The sequence below is a fragment of the Clinocottus analis genome, unplaced genomic scaffold (genome assembly GCF_023055335.1).
Source record: "Clinocottus analis isolate CAN_PGR_092001 unplaced genomic scaffold, fCliAna1.0.p SCAF_17, whole genome shotgun sequence".
NCBI classification, from domain to species: domain Eukaryota; kingdom Metazoa; phylum Chordata; class Actinopteri; order Perciformes; family Cottidae; genus Clinocottus; species Clinocottus analis.
In genome coordinates, this window is record NW_027175898.1 from 10276315 (window position 1) to 10299921 (window position 23607).

At 42.2% G+C, this 23607-nt stretch overlaps 1 protein-coding gene across 2 annotated transcripts in view; it reads right to left on the reverse strand.

Annotated features, from left to right (window-relative positions):
• pacrg (PARK2 co-regulated) overlaps positions 1 to 23607 on the reverse strand; it is a 119383-nt gene that overhangs the window by 21070 nt on the left and 74706 nt on the right. The window contains exon 5 of one of the 2 annotated variants that reach the window (XM_068580973.1): positions 10410 to 10565. The exons of the other annotated variant lie outside the window; for it this stretch is intronic. Coding sequence (XP_068437074.1) covers positions 10537 to 10565 — 29 coding nt within the window. The 3' untranslated portion in view covers positions 10410 to 10536. Of the gene's footprint in view, positions 1 to 10409; positions 10566 to 23607 lie in introns of those variants that run through there. 2 annotated transcript variants of the gene reach the window in all.

Below are 23607 nucleotides of genomic sequence, written 5' to 3' on the forward strand. Positions count from 1 at the left end.
AAAGGCCACTAAGGTCACTACGACAATTCCTGAAAAAAATAACATTGAGCGTTGCATTTCCCCTCGTTTGGCAAGATTCACATTTTGTCTGTGGCATTAAAACATAATCATTAGAAGACCAGATCGAGAGCAGGTAGACAGGAACCACGAGCGGTAAACAACAAAGTTGGCTCATGTCCCTTTGTGAGGCACGCTGTGTTTACTTCTTGTTTTACTGTTGCGATAAAACCACTGACAAGTTTATCTGTGGAACATCGTGACTGTAGCACAAACAAAGATTAGTCAGCCAAAAACAGAATAGTGTGTCAAGTTTATGCAAAGTTTGCTGCAATTAGTTCCCATAAGCTACTAGTCATACCATATCTTAAACAGTTCTATAGAGATTAACTCTTAGGCGTAATTTATACATCATTTATCTATAGTTTCAGAAAGGTTAGGGGTTAAACAATACAGAAGGTAACTTTTTTATTATGTATAAAAAAATGTATATTAGTTTAGCCCGATCAACTTAATTAGTTCAGCTTACAATAGTCCATTAATCTATATAGAAATGTAGGAGATGAGCTTGGTGATTCAAATCGAAATTGTCGGACCCCTAGACCACTTCGATCACACAGTTATGATGTTGAATCTAAAAGCATTGAAAAAGATTAAAAAAAAATATATATATATAACTTCCGTGACCTGGCGATGAGTTGAGAGTAATCCTCGTGCCTTTACTAATGATCTCTCCAGCTATGGTGCCTGAACTCGCTGTTCCTCGTCTCTCCCGCCACACATGCAGTCCAGAGAGAATCCGCCCGTGGAGATGATGGTCGGCCTGCCCTCTTGATCGCCTCTTAATCAGAGCGTTGGCACTGACTGCCCAGAATTGGATCAACCTCAGTGACCCCTGCTGCTGCTTTCCATCCAGAGGTCAGAATCACATCACTGCACTGTCTCCGAGGCTGCGGCACACGCTCTTCAATGAAATCTTATTTCTCCCATTTCCTGTCTTTCTCTTTGTCTTTATCTCCCTCCGGCTTGATGTATTAACCCGGGCGTGATCTTTCACAACCCGGGCTTGAGTTACCGGAGTTCTCTCTCGCTCTCTCTCTCTCTCCATTCTGCTGGAGTTTGGTGTAAGATGTTAGTCTAGACAGAATCTTTTTCTGCGTCCGTCAATATGACCAAAAGCAATATTTATGATAAATGCTTAACAAGACAAGCCATTATTTTGACCACAGGTAAAACAGGCATGCAGGCGTAGTTCTCCTGATTGGATTCGATTGCAGGAAAGCTGCAGTGTAAACAACACTGATTGCACATTGTCTGAAGGAACTCTTACTTAGTGTCCAAGATTAGGGTTTCACCTTCCAAGCGCCGGGAAACAATAACACTTTGAAAATGAAATAAATAAACATACCAGCTGCTATGAATACGTTTAACCGACCAAGATCATAATGCATTTATATTTATATAAATGTGTTACCTTGCCAGTTTTTAAATGCATTATGTTGTACAGAATCAATTAACTCATCTAACAGTAAGTACTAATTTGAAGTGTGCCAAGTTTACAGTGTGATGTACAACTACAGAAAATACAAATGATAAGATGCAATTCTGTGAGCACTTTAGTGCTCCGTGGAGCCAGTTTACTGCTTATGACTTTGTGAATATATGTCTACAATCAACTGAAAGGCACTTTATTCCATTTCTATTAAAACCTCTGGTTTAAATCTGTTAAGTGTTGGATTGTTAAACCTTTTTATTGTTTCCACCCACTTGTAAGCTAAATCCAGCCCAGACAAGCAGATACATTATGCCTACATGACATACATGCCAGATGTACAACACCATTGTACCTCATGAATATAGCGCCACAGATGGCCCTAATATCGCCACCAAAGACTTACTAACATGAATTAAGTGGGGGTTTTTTTTCAGACAGTCATTCTCTATATAAAATAAGGATTAAAAAGCAGTACACATGTGTCTGGATACTAACTCGATTCTCCAGCAGCTTGTTTTTTATTTTTAAAAAAGGGGATCTTCTTTCATGTTCTGACATGGCCTGACATGTTCTACGGGACATCAAAACGTTGACAAGTATTTGCTCATGACGTGTGTCTTTGGTCGCACTTGGCTGACTACACACACACACACACACACACACACACACACACACACACACACACACAGACATATATACGGTGCTCTATTGTATGTTTTCACCTTCCTGTGTTCCAATGCGTTTGCATCTGGTTGCAGATCTGTTCCTTTTCCGATTGAGCGCCAGTGTTTGGAGAAGCCTGTCGGCAGGAGCTCACACCTCCACTGTGTACAGAAGGCGCACGAAGGAGGCATGCACAATAGGTTTTTTCACAAGCACACACGCATAGACACACATATAACGTAAAGATGTGCTTAGCCGACTTCCATTTTAGAGCCACATCCAATACGTTGTCCGATGCTTTGCTCCTGAATCCTTCCCCTCAGGTATGTAAGCTCTTCATTAAAGCTGTGGCAATCAGAGGGGAAAAAGTACTGCTCCTCGTAAAGAGAATAGATTACTTCCCCCATCTTTCACAGAAAGCTGTTTGCTAGAGTAGACACTCTCCTCCATTTTCATTAGCAGCTTGACTACTATATATTCTCCATATAATTGAGGTTGAAACCTTCTGCACTGTAATGGGGCTCTCCATAACAGTCTTTTAAAAGTGAAAGCCTGCCATCCTTGGGCACTGTGTGATATGGGCTTGTGTTACACAGGATGTGTGTGTGTGTGTGTGTGTGTGTGTGTGTGTGTGTGTGTGTGTGTGTGTGTGTGTGTGTGTGCACTACTATCAAACAAAGCACTCCTTCACATCTTCTTCTTATGCTACTTTTCAAAGGCAGCTTTGAATAAACAAAGCATGTCCTCACTTGTTTTGAACCGATATCTGAAAAATTAAAGACAGAGATGAAAAATCTAATCTCTGCTTCTCTTTGTCAGGAGGAAGCAGATTTGCAATTCACAAACAAGACCCAGACAAGAGTGTAACACATTAAAGGTGGTTGGGTGTTTGTCATGTCTGGCCACGCACTCTAATTGGTGCAGTTTCTCAAAATAATCATAATCATCTGAAATCCATTTTTACATGCTTGTTTATGCACGAGTTTAAAAATTCCAGTAATCATTATTTTATTTGACTTCTTTTATGTTCTTTCCTTTCATGATGTTTTATGATAAGATGTTTGTGCACGAATGTGATTATAATGTTTATGATTATTTCATAAACTACAAACCACATTATAGGCTGAACAGCGGGGCGAGGTTTGTCGCTTTTAAAAAACAAACAAAAAAAAAACACAATATTAGCTTTGCTCCACTTCCTTTAGTTACTGATCCGGTATTTTTATGCAGAACAAAGGGCTAGTTAGGCATACACTGAAACTAGTCTCCTCAAATTACAAGGGAGATGAAATAACTCTGTTACATGTATTAATTCTGTCCACATTATATAAATCATTTCTGTCATATCCACTAAATGTGCTGTAAATCTGTTACATTGTTCATTCTGAACACATGACATCTGTTGCTTCTGTCCATCTGGGGAGAGAGATCCTCCTCTGTTGCTCTCCTCAAGGTTTCTTTCCTTTGTTCCCTGTGAAAGGGTTTTTACCATCTTTATTTGAGTGAGTTTTCCCTGATTCAATGTGAGGTCCCGGGACAGGGATGTCATATGTGTACAGATTGTAAAGCCCTCCCAGGCAAATTTGTATTTGTGATTTTGGGCTATACAAAATAAACTGAATTGAAATACTACAGCGTGGTTAAATCTTGCATGTGTCAAGTTGTCGAGCTCAAACACAACACAGGCAGAATATTTCAATATCATCTTCAATTCACCTTAGTTCCTCAATCAGACTGAAACATCTGAGAAGCCGACATCTGAGGGAGACTTAAGCTGATGAAAGGTAGCTATCAGGACCGAGACTGAAAGTGAAGTCAAGACGGTCACTGTTAAATGTAAGGTAATTTACTTGGCTAGAGCGATTTAAACCGCTAATGAAACATCTTAAGTCTGTCATAAAGCAGCAATTTCGGACTTCATTTTCCTCCAAGGGGAGGACGGCCCTGGCCTCATCAATGTGATTTGGCTCTTTCCATTACAGATGGACACAAAAAAAAAATAAGGAAAGGCCGTGGCACAATATGACAGAATAGTCTTTTCTCAGTACTAAAATCTAAATCATTAAATCTGCGTCCTCCTTTCCATTTAGATTTAGCTCTTAGTTTCATCAGCCAATCTTTTAAAAGTAATTCCTCCTTATGTATAAAGCAAACCTACCTGCACTCTCTCTCTCTCTCTGCATGCGCCTATTAGCCGAGCCGAGCATCAAACCTTCTTACCACACAGACAGCTCAGCTTCACAAAGTTAGTGCGGGTGATTGGTGGCGGTGTGTAAATTGGAAGTTGCGGTCTGAGTCATAAATAGGAGGGAGAGAGGACGACAGCGCTCTGTCATATTTGAGATTCAAGCTTTTTTTTTTAATAACTATCTCGTCAAACAAATCACTCTGCCCACTCCCAAAACCAGAGAGTGTAAAGTAACAAAGTGAGGAGTCAATAGCAATAGGGAGGACTGAGGTTCAGACGTGAATATGGACCGTGAGGATTTCAACATTACTGTCGTTGAAAGAAGATCCTCCTCACTTCACATTTTTGCTTTTATATCTCTGAAGTTTTTTTTTAATGAATTTATTGTTGGGGCTCTAACCTTTGAAAACATGATCTATTGTCACTTTCTCGTAAAATAGTTTCAGATTTTAGAATTTAGTTCATTTATGCAGTGTGACTCGCAGCAAACCATTTTACTGGAATGTGAAACTCGATCATGTTTTTTCATATACATCCAATGTATATTAGCCCCCTTATGCTTTCTGTTTACAACTGATTACATCTTTAAAAAGAGCGCTTATCTTTAGATTTTTCAATTCAAGTATCTTGGCTTCACTTTCAGTCTCGGTCCTGATAGCTACCTTTCATCAGCTTAAGTCTCCCTCAGATGTTGGCTTCTCAGATGTTTTCTGTCTGATTGAGGAACTAAGGTGAATTGAAGATGATAGGGAGAATATCAAGAATATCAGCTGTCAATAGAAATACGTATTATTATAATCTTTTCTTTTTATCCCAAAACCCAAAAAATTTCAAGCTTAAATACAGTCTACAGATATTCCTTTCAGGTTGCATTCAACCCTGACAACCTTCATCAATGAGGAATAAACCACCTGTGTTTTGTCTGAGAGGCAAGAACCAGGGAAAAACACACAAAGCGTCCATTGCTGCTCATTAAGCTTACTGCTTCGAGTGTGATAAAAACTGGCAGGACGGTATAAGGACGCTGTTCAGAGAGACTTTAAGAAAATCTACCTGGAACTATAAAAGGCAGAGGAACAAAATAGAACTTTGAAAAGTGAAGGGGACATGTCCCCTTCATTCCCAGCGGAAACTAAAACAAATTTACAGCACACCCACTCATTTTTCTTTCTGACATTAATGGATTGAAGTCCCATAGGTTGGAATAAGCGAGGCATTTGTGCTCGATATCAATTAAACTTGCAGCGACGGATCTTTGCTTCAATTTGTGCCACCTATTCAACCCTCATCCACTCATATCTTTCCAACTACTCTGTATGAAATCACGCCACCTTTGAGCATATCATTTTTCTACAACCAGAATGAACAAATTCCTGCAAAGTTGTCCTTTTTGGGAGATAAAACATTTTCATCCGCAGTAAGAGCAGCTCTGTCTGCATCTCGCCGCCTCGTTATCTATGAGAATGCTCTCTGCTAAAACTATGGCATCACAGCTGATCAAGATGGTGCTGAAATGTTACCAGCATAAGAAATGCTGAGTCAGACCTGGATCCCCCAGCTCATTCTGATTCTTGTGACAGAGAGTGTCTGCGTTGGCTTAAATGAATGTGCATGTGTGAATATATCTTGCTGTCGCCTGTGCATATCCATAATGTATGAGTTGACACTGTGCATGTTACAGTGTGTCTGTGTGCCCATCGTTTGTGTGTTCTTGTACAGTGATGTGATAATGCGTCAACATCTGACATATATGTCACGTACGTGTGAGCGTGTGTGCGTGTGTGCGTGTTGGTAGCTGCACAAACCCGACCCTCGGGGGGACTATCAGTGTGTGAGTGTTTGAGAGAATAATAAATTTGAGGAGGGCGGGGAGATGAGAGGCTGCGACCACCGATCGATCCCTCCGCTGTTTCTCAAATTAAGAAGGAGGGATGAGTATGAGGGGCGGATGGAGAGACAGGGAGACAGAAACACAAGGGAGTTGGAGGCGGGGCTAGAGAGTGTTTCACTATTTAAGATGTGGAGGCTGAGGAGGAACAAATATACACAAGAATAGGAAGAAAGAGAGAGAGAGGGAACTAAATGAGGACGGAGAGAGAAAGAGAGATAGAGATACCGTAGCAGGGAGCGAGGGAGGTGAGTAGAATGAAAGACAGCCAAAAGCTGACAGGAGTCCAATTAAGTGTCATCCCAGTAGAGGCGTCCGTCCCCATCCCCTCCTGCCAGGGCTACGCGGCCTCAGCTTCCAAGGACAAACTGCTCGTCCCGCGGTGCAAACGCATGCACAAACCTCATCACACATTCAACACAGGTGCCAACACATATTTGGTTACACAATTTCATCAGAGCATGGAAACACACAGATGACACCTGAACAGTTTTGCCACACAAATGGACACTGTAGACATCTGCAATCAGGCTTCTCCTGAGGGGCTCAGCCTTTGGAGAACCGGCCGGGGATAAATTGGAGCCAAAGATGGCTGGCGCCAGCAGCTACTGGTCCCAAGGTGCAGATCTGTGCCAGGGGCTAACCCACTCATCTCTGCTCTGCTCTGCCCACCAGCTGCTACCTAGGGGCAGCACAGACACTACCCTGGAGTGAGCTAGACATCACACACACACACACACACACACACACACACACACACACACACACACACACACACACACACACACACACACACACACACACACACACAAGCGTGTCAGGTCTCAATGAAAAGAAGACACATTCGCTCACGGATAAACAAGCACACAGAAACACACACATGACCGGTGTTGCCCGTGTCTCACACACACACACACACACACACACACACACGCACACACACACACACACACACACACACACACACACACTGTGGCCTTGGGGGTTGCTTGCTGTCTCTTAGAAAAGCCTAGTTAGTGAGTGAGGCCACCGTCTCGAGTGGCTTTGGACTAGAGCAGAGTGACTGAATGACAGACTGTGGCACTAGGGTGGGATTAGAGGGATGCTTCATATTGACATAGAGAACAAATCGACATACTCTAATAATTCCCTTTTACATTCTGCGGCAGTGAGAGAGGAAACAGCAAATGGAAGGGAATAATAGAGGTCGAGGCAGACGGGTCCCCTGTGAGTGGTTTGCCCCCCAGACAACACTGCCCACGCTCACATACACACACATGTTAATGCACACATTTGTACACATTTGCACACCCACACACACACACACACACACACACACACACACACACACACACACACACACACACACACACACACACACACACACACACACACAATAGACACAGCACATATGCACTGAATGGAAACAAGTGATCCTTTTGACTGCAGGCACTGCAGCCAGAGTTACAAGAGAAAAACATCGAGAAACAAAAAGGGCACATATAAAAGGAAGAGGGAGACAGCCAGGAGGAGAGGAGGGGGATGGAGGGGTTTGAAGGATGAAAGGGGGAGGGACACAATAATAAGAACGTGAAAGTGTGAAAAGAGAGCTGGTCTCGAAAAAGGCAGAGATACCCTGTTATAAATATTCTGGGCCTGCCTTAGATTTAATCTGGGCTGGGATGCAAACAACACACAGACCCAGCCTTAACAGGGTGCCTGTGGAGTATGTGAGTGTATGCGTGTGCGTGTGTGTGTGTGTGCGTGTGTGTGTGTGTGTGTGTGCGTGTGTGTGTGGGTGGCTGAAGGATTGGTTGCCAGGGAGATTCTGACATATCGGGCCCCACTCCCTGCTGCCCTCAGTTTAGCCTCGACAAGTCAGAGAAAACGCTCTGCGGCGGCCCGGCTAATTTACAATCTCTCATTCTCGGTCGCCTCCGCCACTCCCGCTTTCGCTTGTCATTGTCTCGCTCTCTCTGCATCAAAGTTGTAGGATTTTCTATTTGTAATTCCTACATCTCATTGTACCGATCACACTGATTTTCTTAATCGGCTTTCCATCTATACCTTCACACCTGAATAACCGCTTTCACCCTCCATCTGGTTCTCTTTACTCTCATTTCTCTGTCCCTTTCCTGCTCACATACTGCTGTTCTCTCTTTCTCTTCCTCTCCTCTATTCCGTTACCTTGCGCTCTCTCTCAGGTAGGCTGATGTGGTTGGGACCTGTTGTTTCGCATCTGGTGACAGCCAAACAGGGCCTGTTGTAATTAGTGTGGAATTCTAATGAGCTTATCAGGTCAAAAGCAGCTTAGTCCTTTAGGACCCTAGCAGGGTGGAAATTAGCCCCGCTCCCTCCCAGACAAAACACACACACCCGCATGCACATTACACAATAACACATTGTGCATACCGATGATACAAGCTCGATTCATTAGCGAACACTTGCTGACAAATTCAGCCTCACCCTCTCCTCTCATAAAGGGATTAGCCCACTTTACATCAGTCAGTTAACAAAAAAGCAAATTATTAATGTGAGTGGCAACAGCAACAAAAAAAGCCAACAGCAGTAATATGTAAGGCTGTCATTGTACTGAATAAACAAGTAGCTGGACAGCGGGATAGGCTATCTAGAGAGAGGATAGCAGACAGAGACAAATTAAAAAGCATGTGCACGTACACACATGCAGGCACCGAACATGTAGAAAAACAAAGTAACTTTTGTTGTCCTCTCTGTTAAAAAGCAGTTCCTGGTTAAAAGCTGAAAGCATCACACTCCCCTCATCTCCTCCTCCTGGTCGGCAGCGTTCTGCAGTGGACGGGCTGAGGCAGCCAGACAGCACCTATCTCCATTAAATATCTCCGCAATTAGTTCTAGGAAAGTTGCAGCGAGACACAGGAAGCAGAGAGGGAAGGGCGAGGCACATTGATTAAGTACAGCTGTACCAACAAGATTACACTCAGGAATTTTAATCAGACTTGTCAGCCATCTCAAAATATGACAAGACGCTGGCCTTCTTAAAAAGAATGTAGATGATTGAATGTGACCAATAGTTCAAGTCCAACCGGCATTTTATTTAGTTATTTATCAAAATAATAAATGTATTTATTATAAAAAAAGATTTTACCTATATATTTCTTTTTCTATAACTGGAAATCCGTGAGTAAACAGTGAAAATGTTGCGATGGCTACTTTTTGGATTTGGTTTATTAATTAGTTTCTCTTTTGAAACTTAATCAAGTTGGTGAATGTTGGAGCAGTGGAAAGACTAACTAAGCTGGTTATGATGAGTTTGTTTTTGTTTCTCGCGAGTTTAAATGAAGTGTGCGATTGTCGGCGAAGTAAAATCACCGGCGGACCTTTTCAAATGAATCAAATCGGTCGGCTGAGCTGAGCTTTCCATGATCATTACACGGCAGCTCACTAAAAGCCGGCAGAGACGATAAGAAGACCTTTATTCTGTTTGAATATTAAAAATAACTATAATCAATGAATAATACAACATATAAAAAACACATTCACATTATTTTTAACTACAAAAGGAAATGACTAAACGTGATTTCAGTTGCAGTTTAAGGGTGTGCATAAACTCTGTAATTGTACGTCAGTGTGCTATGGTGGGAGAACCGAGGTCAATAAAAGATTATTGGAGAACAGCGGGGGTTAAGGGATGGGCTAAATCCAGTTCCTGTGTTTGGTGCTGACGTCCATCTCGATTATTGCAGGCTGTTTAACATCTAATTACTTGCATTTTCTGTGATACTTCTGGTTATGTGAATGCTTGTGTGTGAAAAAATGGAAAGCAGAAACTCTGACGCTGAAAAGTCGTAGTTTTTGCAAACAGAACCGTCTTCTCATTCTCCTTTCCAGATTGTCCAATCCCAAGGTTTTAGCGAACCCAGTGTCTCTGTATCTACGTGAAAAGAACCTTCCTAACTCACTGTGGGCAATTACTGAATGCATTATGTCTGATGTATCATATTACACCCCCTACGTTTTGTCAATTAAATATATAATATGAATAGAAAATAATTTAAGTATTTCAAAATAATATAAAGCACTGAAAGTGACAGTGAGAAAAGAGCACAAAACAGAAATAATTAACTTGATATACTGCTGCAGTCTTACTGATAGACGTATGCACACTATCACTAGGAAACACACATCTGACAACACAATTATACTTTCTGCTTTATTTATGTTTCATACACGAGTCAGTTGTGGATGACAAATGAGGCAGACAGCTGCCGTGGTATCAGACCTCTGAACTCAAGACCAATCCATGTTTCCCAGTGACAGCCAAACTCATGGGCATAGCTTCTTCGTGGGTAGACCTAAAGACACGGAGAGCAGTTATGTGTTTACCAACGACACCAGGGACGCGTCTATGGAGACGGCAGCTGGTTTGACAAAACGTTGGTATTGTACGACCTCGGAATGAGAACGGGTTGGAGCTGTGAACTAGCGTGTTCGAGGCAGCAAGTAAAAGTGCATTTCTGTCTCAATGTAGCGTAACCCACTGAAACAAGAGAAGTCTGTCACCATGCCGGCACATGACAATATTAATTAAGACCAAAGAATTGTTAATTAGTAAAAATATGGGTACAAACACATTATTTTTTTCTCATGAGAGGTTTTGATTTCAAGAACATTAGATGTGCTGTTTAACCTGCTTTTATTATGTGACACAAATTTAATCTAAACTTGTTTTATATAAGGAAAGAAAAAAATGAAATTCAGAGGGTATTCATGATGTAAAGGCCTTCCGTAGATAGATAATGAGCCGATCTATATTTATTTGGGTGAATGCACACATCAATCCAATGAATCTCCCATGGCTTCCCCTGGTTTCAATACAAATACCGACCTAAGTCGACAATAAAGCAGCAGAAGGGACCGGGTCATAAACTGAGGGCCAGAGAAAGAGAAAAAGAGCAAGAGCAGCAGTCTTCCAAGGTGAGCGACACAGACAGCCACACACAGACCCTGGCGATGGACCCTGAGAGTTAATGAAGCAGTCCTTCCCTATTATATCTGCCGCCGTCCACCGCAGCACAAGGTAAAAGACAACCAGACAATCCTCCTCTCCGCTCCTTTTAGTCCTCCCTGTCGTCTTGAAAATGGATCCTGCACACAACTCATCCCCACACGACGCACACTGTAAACTACACCTGCCTCGGTTCCGGACAAAGGCATAAATCTGAGCTTGTTTCGAGGTAATAAAAATAACTTCTGATACAGCAGCAGAGAAGAAACTGATTTATTAAGGGAGTGAAAAAAACGTCCTCACTAATGAAGAGGATAATAATACATATTTTAAAAAAGAGTCATCGTGCCGATGCCACATGGCATAACAACTTCAGGACAACTGAATTTCAGACAAAAGTGGAATGTTTATGAGCAAAAATTACAGGATTCATTGGAAGTTAGACAAATGTGGGGTAGTGATAGGTAATTTGGATTCTGCAGCAAACCTCCAATATCAAAGCATGAATCATAGAGGCCAAGCCAGCAGAATGAGGGTTTAGTAAATGCACCACTTAAATGTCAGATTAAATTAGAGGTGTTCTGATGCCAAGTTCACAAATTTAAAATTGAAGCACTATGGACAGTTATTTTGTGGGCAGACTGTTGCATAGACCCAACTAGCAGAGCACCATGAACAAGTGCTAACCAGCTACTGTAATGTGCTTGAAATGATCAGTGACTTTGAGCAGTATCTCGGTGAAAACATATCAACTGAACTCTTGTTTTATGCTGTTCAGTTTAATATACTACAGCCTTAACCGAGAAACAAACAACTCAGAGCTTTGTAAACAGGATTAAGAATGGTGGTCTACACAAAAAAGCAAGCAAACTTGTAGCTACGTCCATGGAAAATAGCGGCAGGACGCCGTGACACGCCTGTCTGAGTCTGACACCATGGTACTGGTTGCTGCAAGTCAGTGTGATGGCTAAATTCAACTTTCAATATAAAAGCTAAATATCCCAATTACTTTCCCTACCTACTCTTGCTAGACGAACAGGGAAGGTAGTGTTTCTGTGTTTGCGTTTCCAAATGCAACATGCACATTGTCAAACTGATAAATGTGTTTTTTAATAATACAACCCTTTTTGAGTGGTATGCAGAGAATTACAGTGTTTTGGTTGTCAAATTGGCTAATATGTTTTGTCAATTTGCTTGGGGTTCTGCTTTAGTAGTATTGTTCTAAATTCTGTGGCCCACCACACAGAAGAATGGTAAATATTTGACGTCTGCTAAACTGAGTTGCCAGATTTGTTGGAGACTCCCTGCAGCTCTACAGAAGCGCTCAGGTTATGAGAGTGTCTGAGACAAGTGGATATTGCCTTACTGCTGCTCTTCCCCTGGGAAGGCTGGGTTTCTGCCGTGCCTCACGCATTGTATCTGATAACATTTCCGCTAATACCAATATTTTATAACTCGAACGGTTGTCAAGTCTCATTTTCCTCTGTTTCATCAGTAAAATAGGTCTGATGAATTGCATTTCTTGTGAAGTGACAGCACTCTTCCCTCAACATATCTGATCTAGTTTGTTCTATCTCTCACACATATACACCGGGCCGAGGGGTGACTTTGTTACGTTGTATTTGATTTATGTCTACACAGGCATACTCATATGTCCATCTGTTAGCACAGAGGTTTGTTATAGAACAGCTTTGATTTCCTCCCTGAACCCATTCCCAATATCAGCCTGTCTAATACTGTACACATCTGTCTTCATCACAATCAAGCAGGCATGAAACAGAAGTCAATATTTTGCATCCTGCCTCCTGTGGAGATATTGGAAAGTAAAATAGCAAGGAGGCATAAAGGTTGAGTCTGTCTGTCTCTTCTGATGCAAACTATTTTCAATCCAAAGGTACGCGCTGAATTCTCAATCATACAACCACACCACGGGAGCATTTCTTTCCTTTTGGTAAGGACTCAAACGAGACAGAATTTGTTGATTTGGTGGTTGCCAATGTGCAGCTTAGTACCCGAGCAGAAGATTAATCAGTGTTCATGTTTTTTTTTCACGTTTCTTTTTCTATTTCAATTAGCCTGCAACATTTAGAGATGAAATAACCACAATGTCCCTTCACCGGCAAAATCTTATGTCTCATGTCCTGCCTCATGTCTGTCACTTCATAGACACGCGTGGAAGACACCAGAGATATCAACCTTTAATGCGGCTAATGTCAGAGAGAGAGAGAGTATAGAAAGAGAGAGTTAGAAGGAGAGAGAGAGAGAGAGAGAGAGAGAGAGAGAGAGAGAGAGAGAGAGAGAGAGAGAGAGAGAGAGAGAGAGAAAAGAGACACTGAGACAGAGACCAAGATGACAGCAGAGGAGACAAAGGCGAGGAAAATCAACAGTGATATTCTTGGACTGGATGTGAGGCGGTAAGTATGAGAGGCTGGGGGGAGGAGGGAAATGTCACGGCCAATCTCTAATGAAGGGCCTTCCGGGAACTATAGTTAGATAAATTATTTAAAGGCTTTCATTTAAAAATGTCCCAAAAACTGTGCTGCAATGATTTGCGCAGGGGCTGGGGAAAGGTCAGCCGTGTGTTGGGAGTGCTTCATTAACCTCTCACCACCTCCCTACCTCAATTATTTCTGTCAAAGAGCACCTGGGGGGGAGGGAGGGGGAGCGGAGGAGAGATAGGGAGGGAGGGAGCGTGGCTGCTGTGGTCGAGCTGATACCACTCTGCTGCTGTGGCTGCCGCTCAGCAGACGAGAGCTGAGGGGCTTCAACTACGTTATCTCAGAACCTGGTGGCGGTCCATTCCAGGTGCAATGTTTGGGTGACTTCAGCGTTGTAAAATCCTCGGAGGTGTGTGGAAAGGCTGGATGAACTATGTGCGCTTGTATGACTGTGTGTGTGTGTGTGTGTGTGTGTGTGTGTGTGTGTGTGTGTGTGTGTGTCTGTGCGTGTGTGTGTCTGTGAAGAAACGGGTGGGGAGCAGCTAGGCCTCGGGAGTGTTAAACGCTTTGATCTTATAAAATGTTTTCAACAACCGTGGAACTATCAGAGGTGCTAGGAAGTCTGATTTCTCAGACACTTGTACGTACATACACACACACACACACACACGCACACACACACACACATGTATACACACACTCATACAAAGTTACTTTTTCACTGACGCTCTAAATAGTGTAGAGCAGCAGGTTGAAACTTTCCACTTTATCACTTACCTTGTCTTTCTCTTTACTCTCATCTTAATATTCCATGTGTGAAAAAACTCTTCTTTTCAGAGTGAGTTTATCTAATTGGTTGCTTTGGCCTTATTATCGGGAATATGAAAGGAGGCAGAATGATCTTCTGTGCACAATGACAGTAGCAGCTCAGTATTAGTATCGGACTAGAGAGAAGCATTAGGGGTGTGGACAAATTATTTTAGCTCATAATCAGACATTATCAAACAATAGAGCTCAGGCTAGCTTTTGGGTCTGTGTTGTATACATGTACCTTGTGTACTTGGGCTGATTTTGTCACATCATCCATCATGAGTCTCATTCCCCATGGTGTAAAAATCACCCATGCAAGGTTTAGGCTGGTGTTAAATCAAGCCATTTTGGCTTCCCAAGGAGAGCAAAATATCCTAGCCTCATCAACTTCATCCTTAAGCCTGAATCAATGCTTAATACTAAATGGTAAGATTCACGCAAAAACTGTCCATGTGTTAGCTTTTAAATAAGTATTATACTTTTTAAAAATTGCTTTTGCATCAGGTTCAATTTAAGGGAATGTTAACAAATTCATTTTCACTATTGAACAACTGGAAATCATCTTGACCTTTGAGGAAACGGAGAACTGACAGTCGCACCATCTAATTCTATACAACCACTTTTATACAACATATACAAACAGTCAGTGATGAGACAGCAGTGAAAAGTACCAATATGTTCCCAAAAAGTAATAGTGTTAACTTACCATCCAGGTAAAGATAAGTATCTGCTATATTACCAAGCTTCCAGCATCATATATTTCGCCAGGACTTGCAAATTAATTTGACCGTACCACTTTCTGATGTGATCGGTACATCAAAGTTTATGTGAACACGCCTCTAGGGGAAAAATGGAAAACCCTAAGTATGATTTTTCAAATCTCACAAAGACAGGAATACATCTTAAACCTCTCTCTTTTTCTTTTTTTGCTCTTTGTCTGAGTCGTTACTCTGATCCCGTCCCAGTGAGGCAATAGCAGACTAATTGTCAGGCTGTTCCTCTAATGCCTGATTTCTAGGTTAGGGGGCATCCGTCAACTCCCCCGAGCTTGTAAAGAAGGAGAATGTGGAAGAGAGAAGGAAAGAGAGTAGACAAGGAGGAAATCTGAGCATGCTCCCATCCCCTGAAATTCCTGTAATGCTGCAAGTTAAGCAAAGGAACACAGGAAACCGTACCGCAAGGCACAAATAGGTGTTCACACACATTCAAATCTGCACTACATCTTAAGGGCGCAGTAGCTGGAAGAAAGTGTCGCAATATGAACCACTGATTGGTGAAGGTGCTTCAATATTATGTTGTTTGTACGACCTGAGATTTTGGTATTTGTCTCAATCAGGCCTATTCAGCTGGCAAGTGTCAGGCTGCCTTAATATAGGCTGCTACATCAAAGAGGTGACTAATCAGGCTGACGGAGAGAGGTGTCACACAGTGTCAATCCTTCAGGGCTGCAGCCTGTCTCTCAAGGAGCTTGAACCCATATAGCACACGCACAGCACATGCACGTGCTGCAGCACTCACAAAAACACAAACACACATCCGGTACACGCACATATGAATGCACATGCACACCTTTACTTACAAGGACACTCGTGTAGGCGTGCAGTTAGTTGTGTCAGCTTCTGCATGCACAAACATACTGAATGCATACAAGCTAACCCCGCATTACACATCTCCCAGGGAATCAAAGAGGAGGATGACTCGGTTCAATGATAGGCCTCTGTTGATGAGGGCTGGGAAAATGAGGTAAAAAATGGAAACTCATCTTGATGTATTTGGGTCAATTTCACATCCACGGCCGTTGCTTGGTCAGGCCTATTTCTAGCAGCAGTGGTGGCGGTAATTAATGGGTGATAATGGACACATTTAATTGGCTGTAATCTATTTGATGAAGTGAGGAGCCTCCATTCTTTTGAGGACAAAGGCCCACTGGGAAGGCGAAGAATCTCACCTCATCTGTAATGCTGCAGGCATACAGTATAGAGTGGACCATATATCAGCATAACAATAACGCAACTCTGTGACGCAAAACAATTAAAGCTCAGTATATTGGAGACAATATAACTATGCATCATTCACAACTAGCATGAGTGCATCTTCCTGCATGGACGAAGTAAAAATGCAACAAGCAAGTATGAAAAAAAAACAAAAACTGCTTAACATAAAACTCAATAAATCAGTTCAAACATGCAATGCGCTCTATGTACTCGTGGCTGCTTGGTTCTGCCCGAGAGCTCACTACACAATCTAGATCCTCCATATGATAGAGAAGAGAAAATGCAGTCTGCCCAGCTTTCCTCCCTGAAGAGGGCCAAGAACACTTATTTGCATTGAAATGAACTGTCTGCGACATGTGTGTGTGTGTGTGTGTGTGTGTGTGTGTGTGTGTGTGTGTGTGTGTGTGTGTGTGTGTGTCTGTGTGTTGTGACAATACTGCGTTCTTGTGTGTTTTGTCAAGGGGCCGTCGTGTGTCGACCTGCATGGATCACTAGTGATGGGGGTGACTCTTCAATCTCCCCACCACCCGGCCTTCAGCCTCGGGGGGAGCTGTATATCTGGCTGTACTTACACATGGTGTATGTTTTCTGTCCGTTCACAGCGCTGCTGCACTGCTTTCTCATCCCCAGGGTGATTTATGGTGCTGTCAGGCGTAGTAGATTCAATGCTATTGTAAATCAGCATGACATTAGAAAATTTGTTTTTAGAATTTGCTCAAGAATTCACTTTGTAAGAGGACATGCAGTGTGCTAAATTAATTTGAGTCACATTTCAGGGAGACGTGAGTGTTCTGTCACGTCTCCGACCGATGTTTAAGAGGCAGATAGTATATGGAAACCGATGGCATCACAAACATTCATGTGAGTGCATATTCTGATTGGACCACAATTTTCACCCTAATTTGTTTGAGAGGCCATGAGCATCAAGCGTGCCCTATCTTTCTAGGGCTAAGAAGGTGGAGCCAAACAAGCCGTGGTACGAAGGTGTAAACCTACTGTATCGCACATACAGCCTTGCACAAGTCAACCTAAATCGTGTGGACTCAGGTCATTCTGCACATTAGTTTAGAGAACAACAAACAGCAGTCAATAGAGTCTGGCAGCAAATCAGCTATGGTGCACGGTTTCAATAATACCCACAACAAGAAAGACTGTGTTGTTATTCCAACTGACAAAGACATTCATCCAATAATGCCTATTGAATCTTATCAGTTTACACTGGAGATAAGTACAATATAACTCTTTTGTTTACTCATCCACTACACCCGACAAAGTACATACTGTGTAGTTTACTCTATAGTGAGTGAGTAGATGGAGTTTTTGGATGCGCATCAATCAGCACCATTGACCGGCACGTTGCATAATTAACACATCTATCCATGCAAGGCCTGCATTGCGAGATGTCAAGGAGAAAGTAGTGTACATGCAATGATAATTTACTACTTTGTGTTTCATATTTGTAAAAGTGCTATAAGGTGCATGATTATAACATTTGGAGTTTGGACATTTTAATAAAAAAGATTGAGAGTAAATACAGTCCACAATGGTAGCAAATACGGATACAGCTTAAACATTAGTGGAGGAAGTAATCAGATCCTTTACTGGTGTAAAATTACTAATACTAGCCTTTAAAACTTCTTTATTACAAGTAAAAGACATACATTGGAATCAGAGTAAAAGTAAGTAAGTAAAAGTAAAATTATGTTGGTATAATAAGGAAACTTATGAAATGTAAAAATGCTAAAATCCGAAAAAAAAAGTACCTCAGAATTGCCTTTGACTAAATGCATCGATCACTTCATAACGCAAGGGAAGGGAAATTGGTCGACTGTTTTCGTGTAGCTAGTAAACTAGAACCACATATTTAAGTACCACATAATATGTATAACAAAAGTAGCAATCCTATTAACATTCTAAACTTGAAATAGAAATAGAATTCGGCATAAACAAAGAAATGGACTCAGAAATCAGAACACAGAAACATAACTCTTTTCACAGGAAAATTATACCTGACAGTTCCATTACCCAAAGAGCATTTTTTAAGGTAAATGTAAGACTCAATTACTGAAATGGCCTTAATATTTCGCCTGTGTGCCATGGAATGAGTCATCTGTATTGTCTTAGATGCTCTGAACCTTTGCCATGGCTCTCTTATTGTGCTCAAATTCAAGTAAGAAGCTTTCTTCATAATCATCCGGAGACTGATGCTGTCCTCCTTCACTTAGTTACATCTGCAACTACCTCCACAAATACAGAACCACTGGATGCTGTCGAACAAAGCTTGAAGCAATCACATAAACACAGCAGTTCAATCAATCAAACTAAAGAGCTGCTGGTTAAAGGTAGCCCGAGCAAAGCATTAGGACATCAGCATTCAAATAACAGGTAACCTTTTCATAGACGCAAGTTATGCATACGTGTGCGTTTGATGATGACGGCACAATTCTGTGTGTCACGTTGTTGCTGGGATACAGAAGTGTGCAGACGGCTTTAGTTTACCTATTGGTGTGGCGGCTGAGTCCAGAGTGACGGACAGATTGAAAGGCCATTTTGTTAACACTCCATTATTCCGTCTGATTGCCTTCTTTTTAGCTGTTTTCTGTGTGGAGGATTTGATTTTCCCTGAATAGATGCAGCTAAAAGACATGTCTGGCTTTTTTGACATCATTTGGAGGCAGCACTGAAGCTGGATTTAGTAAGTTTACGGTCGCTAGGACACGTCAGTGCAAAGACAATTTGATTTTTGAATGAGCGTTGACCAAGTCACGATTCCACGGTTTAGTTTTATCTACAAAGGATCAGATTAGCTCAGTTGGTTCTCTAACCTGGATAACAAACATGTGCCAGAGTGACACCAGATCTAATTAAATTGCACAACTAAATTTGAGATGTGGGCGGCAATTTAGAGGTTTGGAGCCAGGCTAAGTTGAGTCTCCCTGTGCAAAGCATTATCTATGGATCACAGCATGTCTCCACTGAGTGCTCTTTATAGGTAATCAATAGGTGAGCTGGCTCATGATGGCTCTCACTCATTACAACTCTTTAATAAAAGCCCACCCTGCGGTGACTGCTGCTCTGGATAGCACACACTCACACACGCACACACACACGCACGCACGCACACACACACACACCGTCGGATGAGAAACCAAATCTCTGTTTACACACACAGCTCACAAACACGGAGCGAGCACAGCAGCGTTTGCAAGCATGGAGCTCAATCCCAACCATTTATAGCTGTTGTAATAAACATGACTCCCGACAACTCGTCTGGGATGTCCTGTTGGCGAGGATTTTTGAAGTATCGATGTCTTAATACATACGCATCTCAGCTTTATGATGGTGTGCCGGGCTGAAAATAAATGCTAGAATCATTGTGATGAGGCTTGCATTTATCAGCAGCTTGACTACCATTCTCAAGTTGAAAAATCTCTCCTTGAGTCAAGGGTGTTCAACTCCAGACGTGGTCTCACAACCTACAGTATGGTCGAGGTGTGTATTTCTTCTAGCTGTTTCCCAATCACTCCAAAGCAGCTGTTACTTCAATTTCTCCGCATATAGAGTCAGGTGGTGAAAGCCTTCTTTTTAGTATTTTCCAGTGAGGGGAGGGGAGGGGGAGTCGTGCGCAAGAGTACGGGTCACTTTGTCATATGTGCAGGGCGAGAGGTGATATGCAGCTCGGGGTCAGTTTTCCATGAACCACCCACCAGCTTATGTTCAGGGAACACAGAGACAGAAATAGAAAAGGGAGCAGGGAACTCTGCATCAACTGCCACATACCTCAGTACTCAAGAAGCACAAAGGTTTAAGCTTAAATTACACTATAGCATCTGCTTCAATACGGCAACAACACACTTATGCAACGCACACGCAGCCTACACGAAAAACACTGCAAACATTCACCATCTAATATCATTCTTCTGCCAGCCGAATGGAAACCATCTGCAACTTGTTGGAGTATAAACATTCTTGTAAAGAAACACTCCTAAGCTGTGGAACAATTACTGGGGCTGATCATAAATAGATACAGGAATCTGACATCAACCATAAGCGAACATTACGGACTGTTTAACAGACAACCATGACCCTCACGATCAGAAACCAGAGAGAGTGGGTTATGATCTCAGCATCCTTAAGGTGTCAGCGTCTGAGGGGAAGATGACCTTTCTCTGCCCAGAATAGCAGCGCTGTGGGGAACAAAGACTGTGATGACAAACACACAAGAGAAAACGTGACCCCTCGGGGGCCAACACACATGCTCTGAACCCAAGCTTACATTCGGAGGTCGTATCCCTGCACCTGCCACCATTGACATGAAGAGTATGTGTAAAACATTACATCTAAATGGCTAACTTAAGCATTAACCAATGGTAAAGTTATGAAAAATAATTGTTTTTTAAGAATAGAAATAGTATTTTTGAGGAATGTGCTTATTTGCTCTGCCTTGTGCTCAAACGGCAGTTAACAGCTCATAACGCCGCCCCAACCAAGGCCGTTGTGGCGAAAGTGAAACACCCACCTTCAGATTCTCCCTCAGGTGAACCCTGTTAGTACTGTCAGCACTTTGGCTGTTCTCGCTGTTCTAGCTTTGGCTAAAAATTGGGGTATAGTGTAGGATCTTCTTATAGTAAGGCATGGATACGTCAATCCTACTGGAACTCACATAATCCACAAACTTCCACACACGCGCCACCACCCACACATCATCGCGAGTGACAAGCAAACTGACCGCAAACAGAACTCTGATACAGTCAAAACACTCAGAGAGAGTGTCTCACATTTCAGGATTTGTGTTTCTTTAGGAGAGAAACAGCAGGGAAAATATCTGGCTGTATGTTGGACTGCATCTTGAGGCTGTCTGCAGGCACTATTGTTACTATTACAAAAAATAAAAGCAAAATGTGAGTCTGGTATCGAAGAATTCTGGTCCACAAAGCCTCTATCAGGGACAGATTTCTACACCAGACAGTGGCAGGCCATCAGTGCAGCTCTCTCCCAAGCACAGAGCTGAGATTTCAGCATGTTTGACAAGGCCACTCAGGGGGGCCGGAACCTAAATGATGCAGGCGCTCATCGCTTCGTTCAATCTCCCTGTTGCCTCTGTGCGTAAAGAGAGACTTGAGGAGAACAGCAGGATATGTAGCGTATGAGGGAGCGAGATGAGGTGAGACAGTGAATGAAAGCCCTGGGAGAGCCCAGGATGGGCGGCTCTCCAACCACACCGGCTAAATATTTAATGGGAGGAGGTGGTTGAGAGGAGCTGGGGTGAGTGGAGGAGAATCATGGGTGCGTTTCCTTCGGGAGTGTGTAATATGTGTCCCAAGCGTGCAGCAGGCTGTGGGGGTCAGGACATTACAAGAGTCTCCACTGTCCACCAGGTGAATTATTCATCTCGCTGAGGTCAACACCGGAACAGCATTATGGGCGGCATGCAATCGAGAACAAAGAGACCGAGGCTTTTGGCACATAGGATCCAAACGTGAAAACCATGCATGGCTACACTTGTGTGGGAGGGAGAGAGAACCAGAAAGAGAAAGATATTAGAGAGAAAGTAGGAGGAGTGGAGACACACATAGCTGATGAGATGATGAAACACTTTGATTGGTGTTGGAGGTTAGATAACATCAATTATGTGGCCAACAGCAGAACAATTAAAAAAAATTGAAGGCATCCAATATCCGCGACCTGGCAGTGTTTTGTTCATGTTATCATAGACATGTGTTTCCATTTATTTGGAAATTGAAAAATGAGTGTTCATATATTGAGATTGTTTGTGCAGATTTAGATTTAATTTGATTCATCAACTTTTTGTATAAGTAATAACAAATGTTTTATAAAGCACTTTACACAATATACATAATGTACACTTAATTAACTTATAACACATAATTCACAATATATTATGGCATGCGTCACAGTTGAGTTGAACAGCTGCAGTCTCAATTTGATAATGTAATGCACGCCATGTACTAAGTTTTGAGGTCATCAGCAACATGGAATGAAGTCTTGGAGGGACGTCAACAACCTATAGAATATGATCTTGTGGAGGTCGTAGCAGGCATATTCTAAATTCCATGTGGTGGTGTGATGCGGACATGTTTATAACCGCCCTATTGACTTTGAAGGGCATGGGCGATGTGTGCATGCCTGTGTGACAGTACAGATCTTGAGTAAATAAGACAGTACGATGGGAATTCTCTCAATTTTGGCGTAGCGGTGACGGTGCAGCCTACTTCAGACAGACACACACACACACACACACACACACACACACACACACAGGTCCTGGAAGTGGTGTCCTGAACTGGTGTGGTTCCCAAATTATTTACAGATGAAGTTGCAATTATTTGATTATGCAAACAATGTACAACGTGTATTCTAAATTATAACGCCGAGCACTGCCAGAAGCCTAATTAAATATTAATCTTTTCCTTATTAAATCAATTTAAACATTAGCAATGTTGCAGCACTGAAAAGTGGAAATGCTTGAAGCATATTCTTTGTAGATAAAAATGCAAGGGACTCCATTCATTTCTAAACACATGGCAGCTTGCATGCAAAAATATTCTCAAGCTGCATTTGTTTGGTTGATACTGGTTTTGGAGCTACAAAGAATCCCGGTGTGTTCAGTCTTACATTTCAGAGATTTGCCACGTTTGTCATGCAGTGTTTGAACACCACGTTGTGAGGCTTACAGCTGACTTGGCTCTTGTTAAGTTCTTTTGAAATATGTAGCCATATATCTGAGGCTTGGAGGTTGTAGCTTTGAGGTATCACCAATGTTTTTTAAGGAAGGGAAAGAGAGAAATTATTAATGAAATGCAAGTCTTTCTTTGACCTTTTTGGCTGCTCTGAGAAGCAAGACTGTAACAGAACAAACATTCGAGCTGCTTGACCGGGTTTTTTGAAAACACAGACTTACTTGACCACAATGTTTCATGGTGCTGCTCTTGCAACGTTATCAGTTATACTGACCGGGTCACACAATGCATGAGTGTTGAGAGCCCAGTTCTAGCTAATGCAAGCTTAACTGTTGTTGCTGTGCATATCTTATTCTTTGTCTGTCGTCAGCAAAGTGAAAGTTAGTGTAAATGAAAGTGTCTTAAATCTCATCTGTATTGTATCCAGATAAGAGACGCTGCAAATG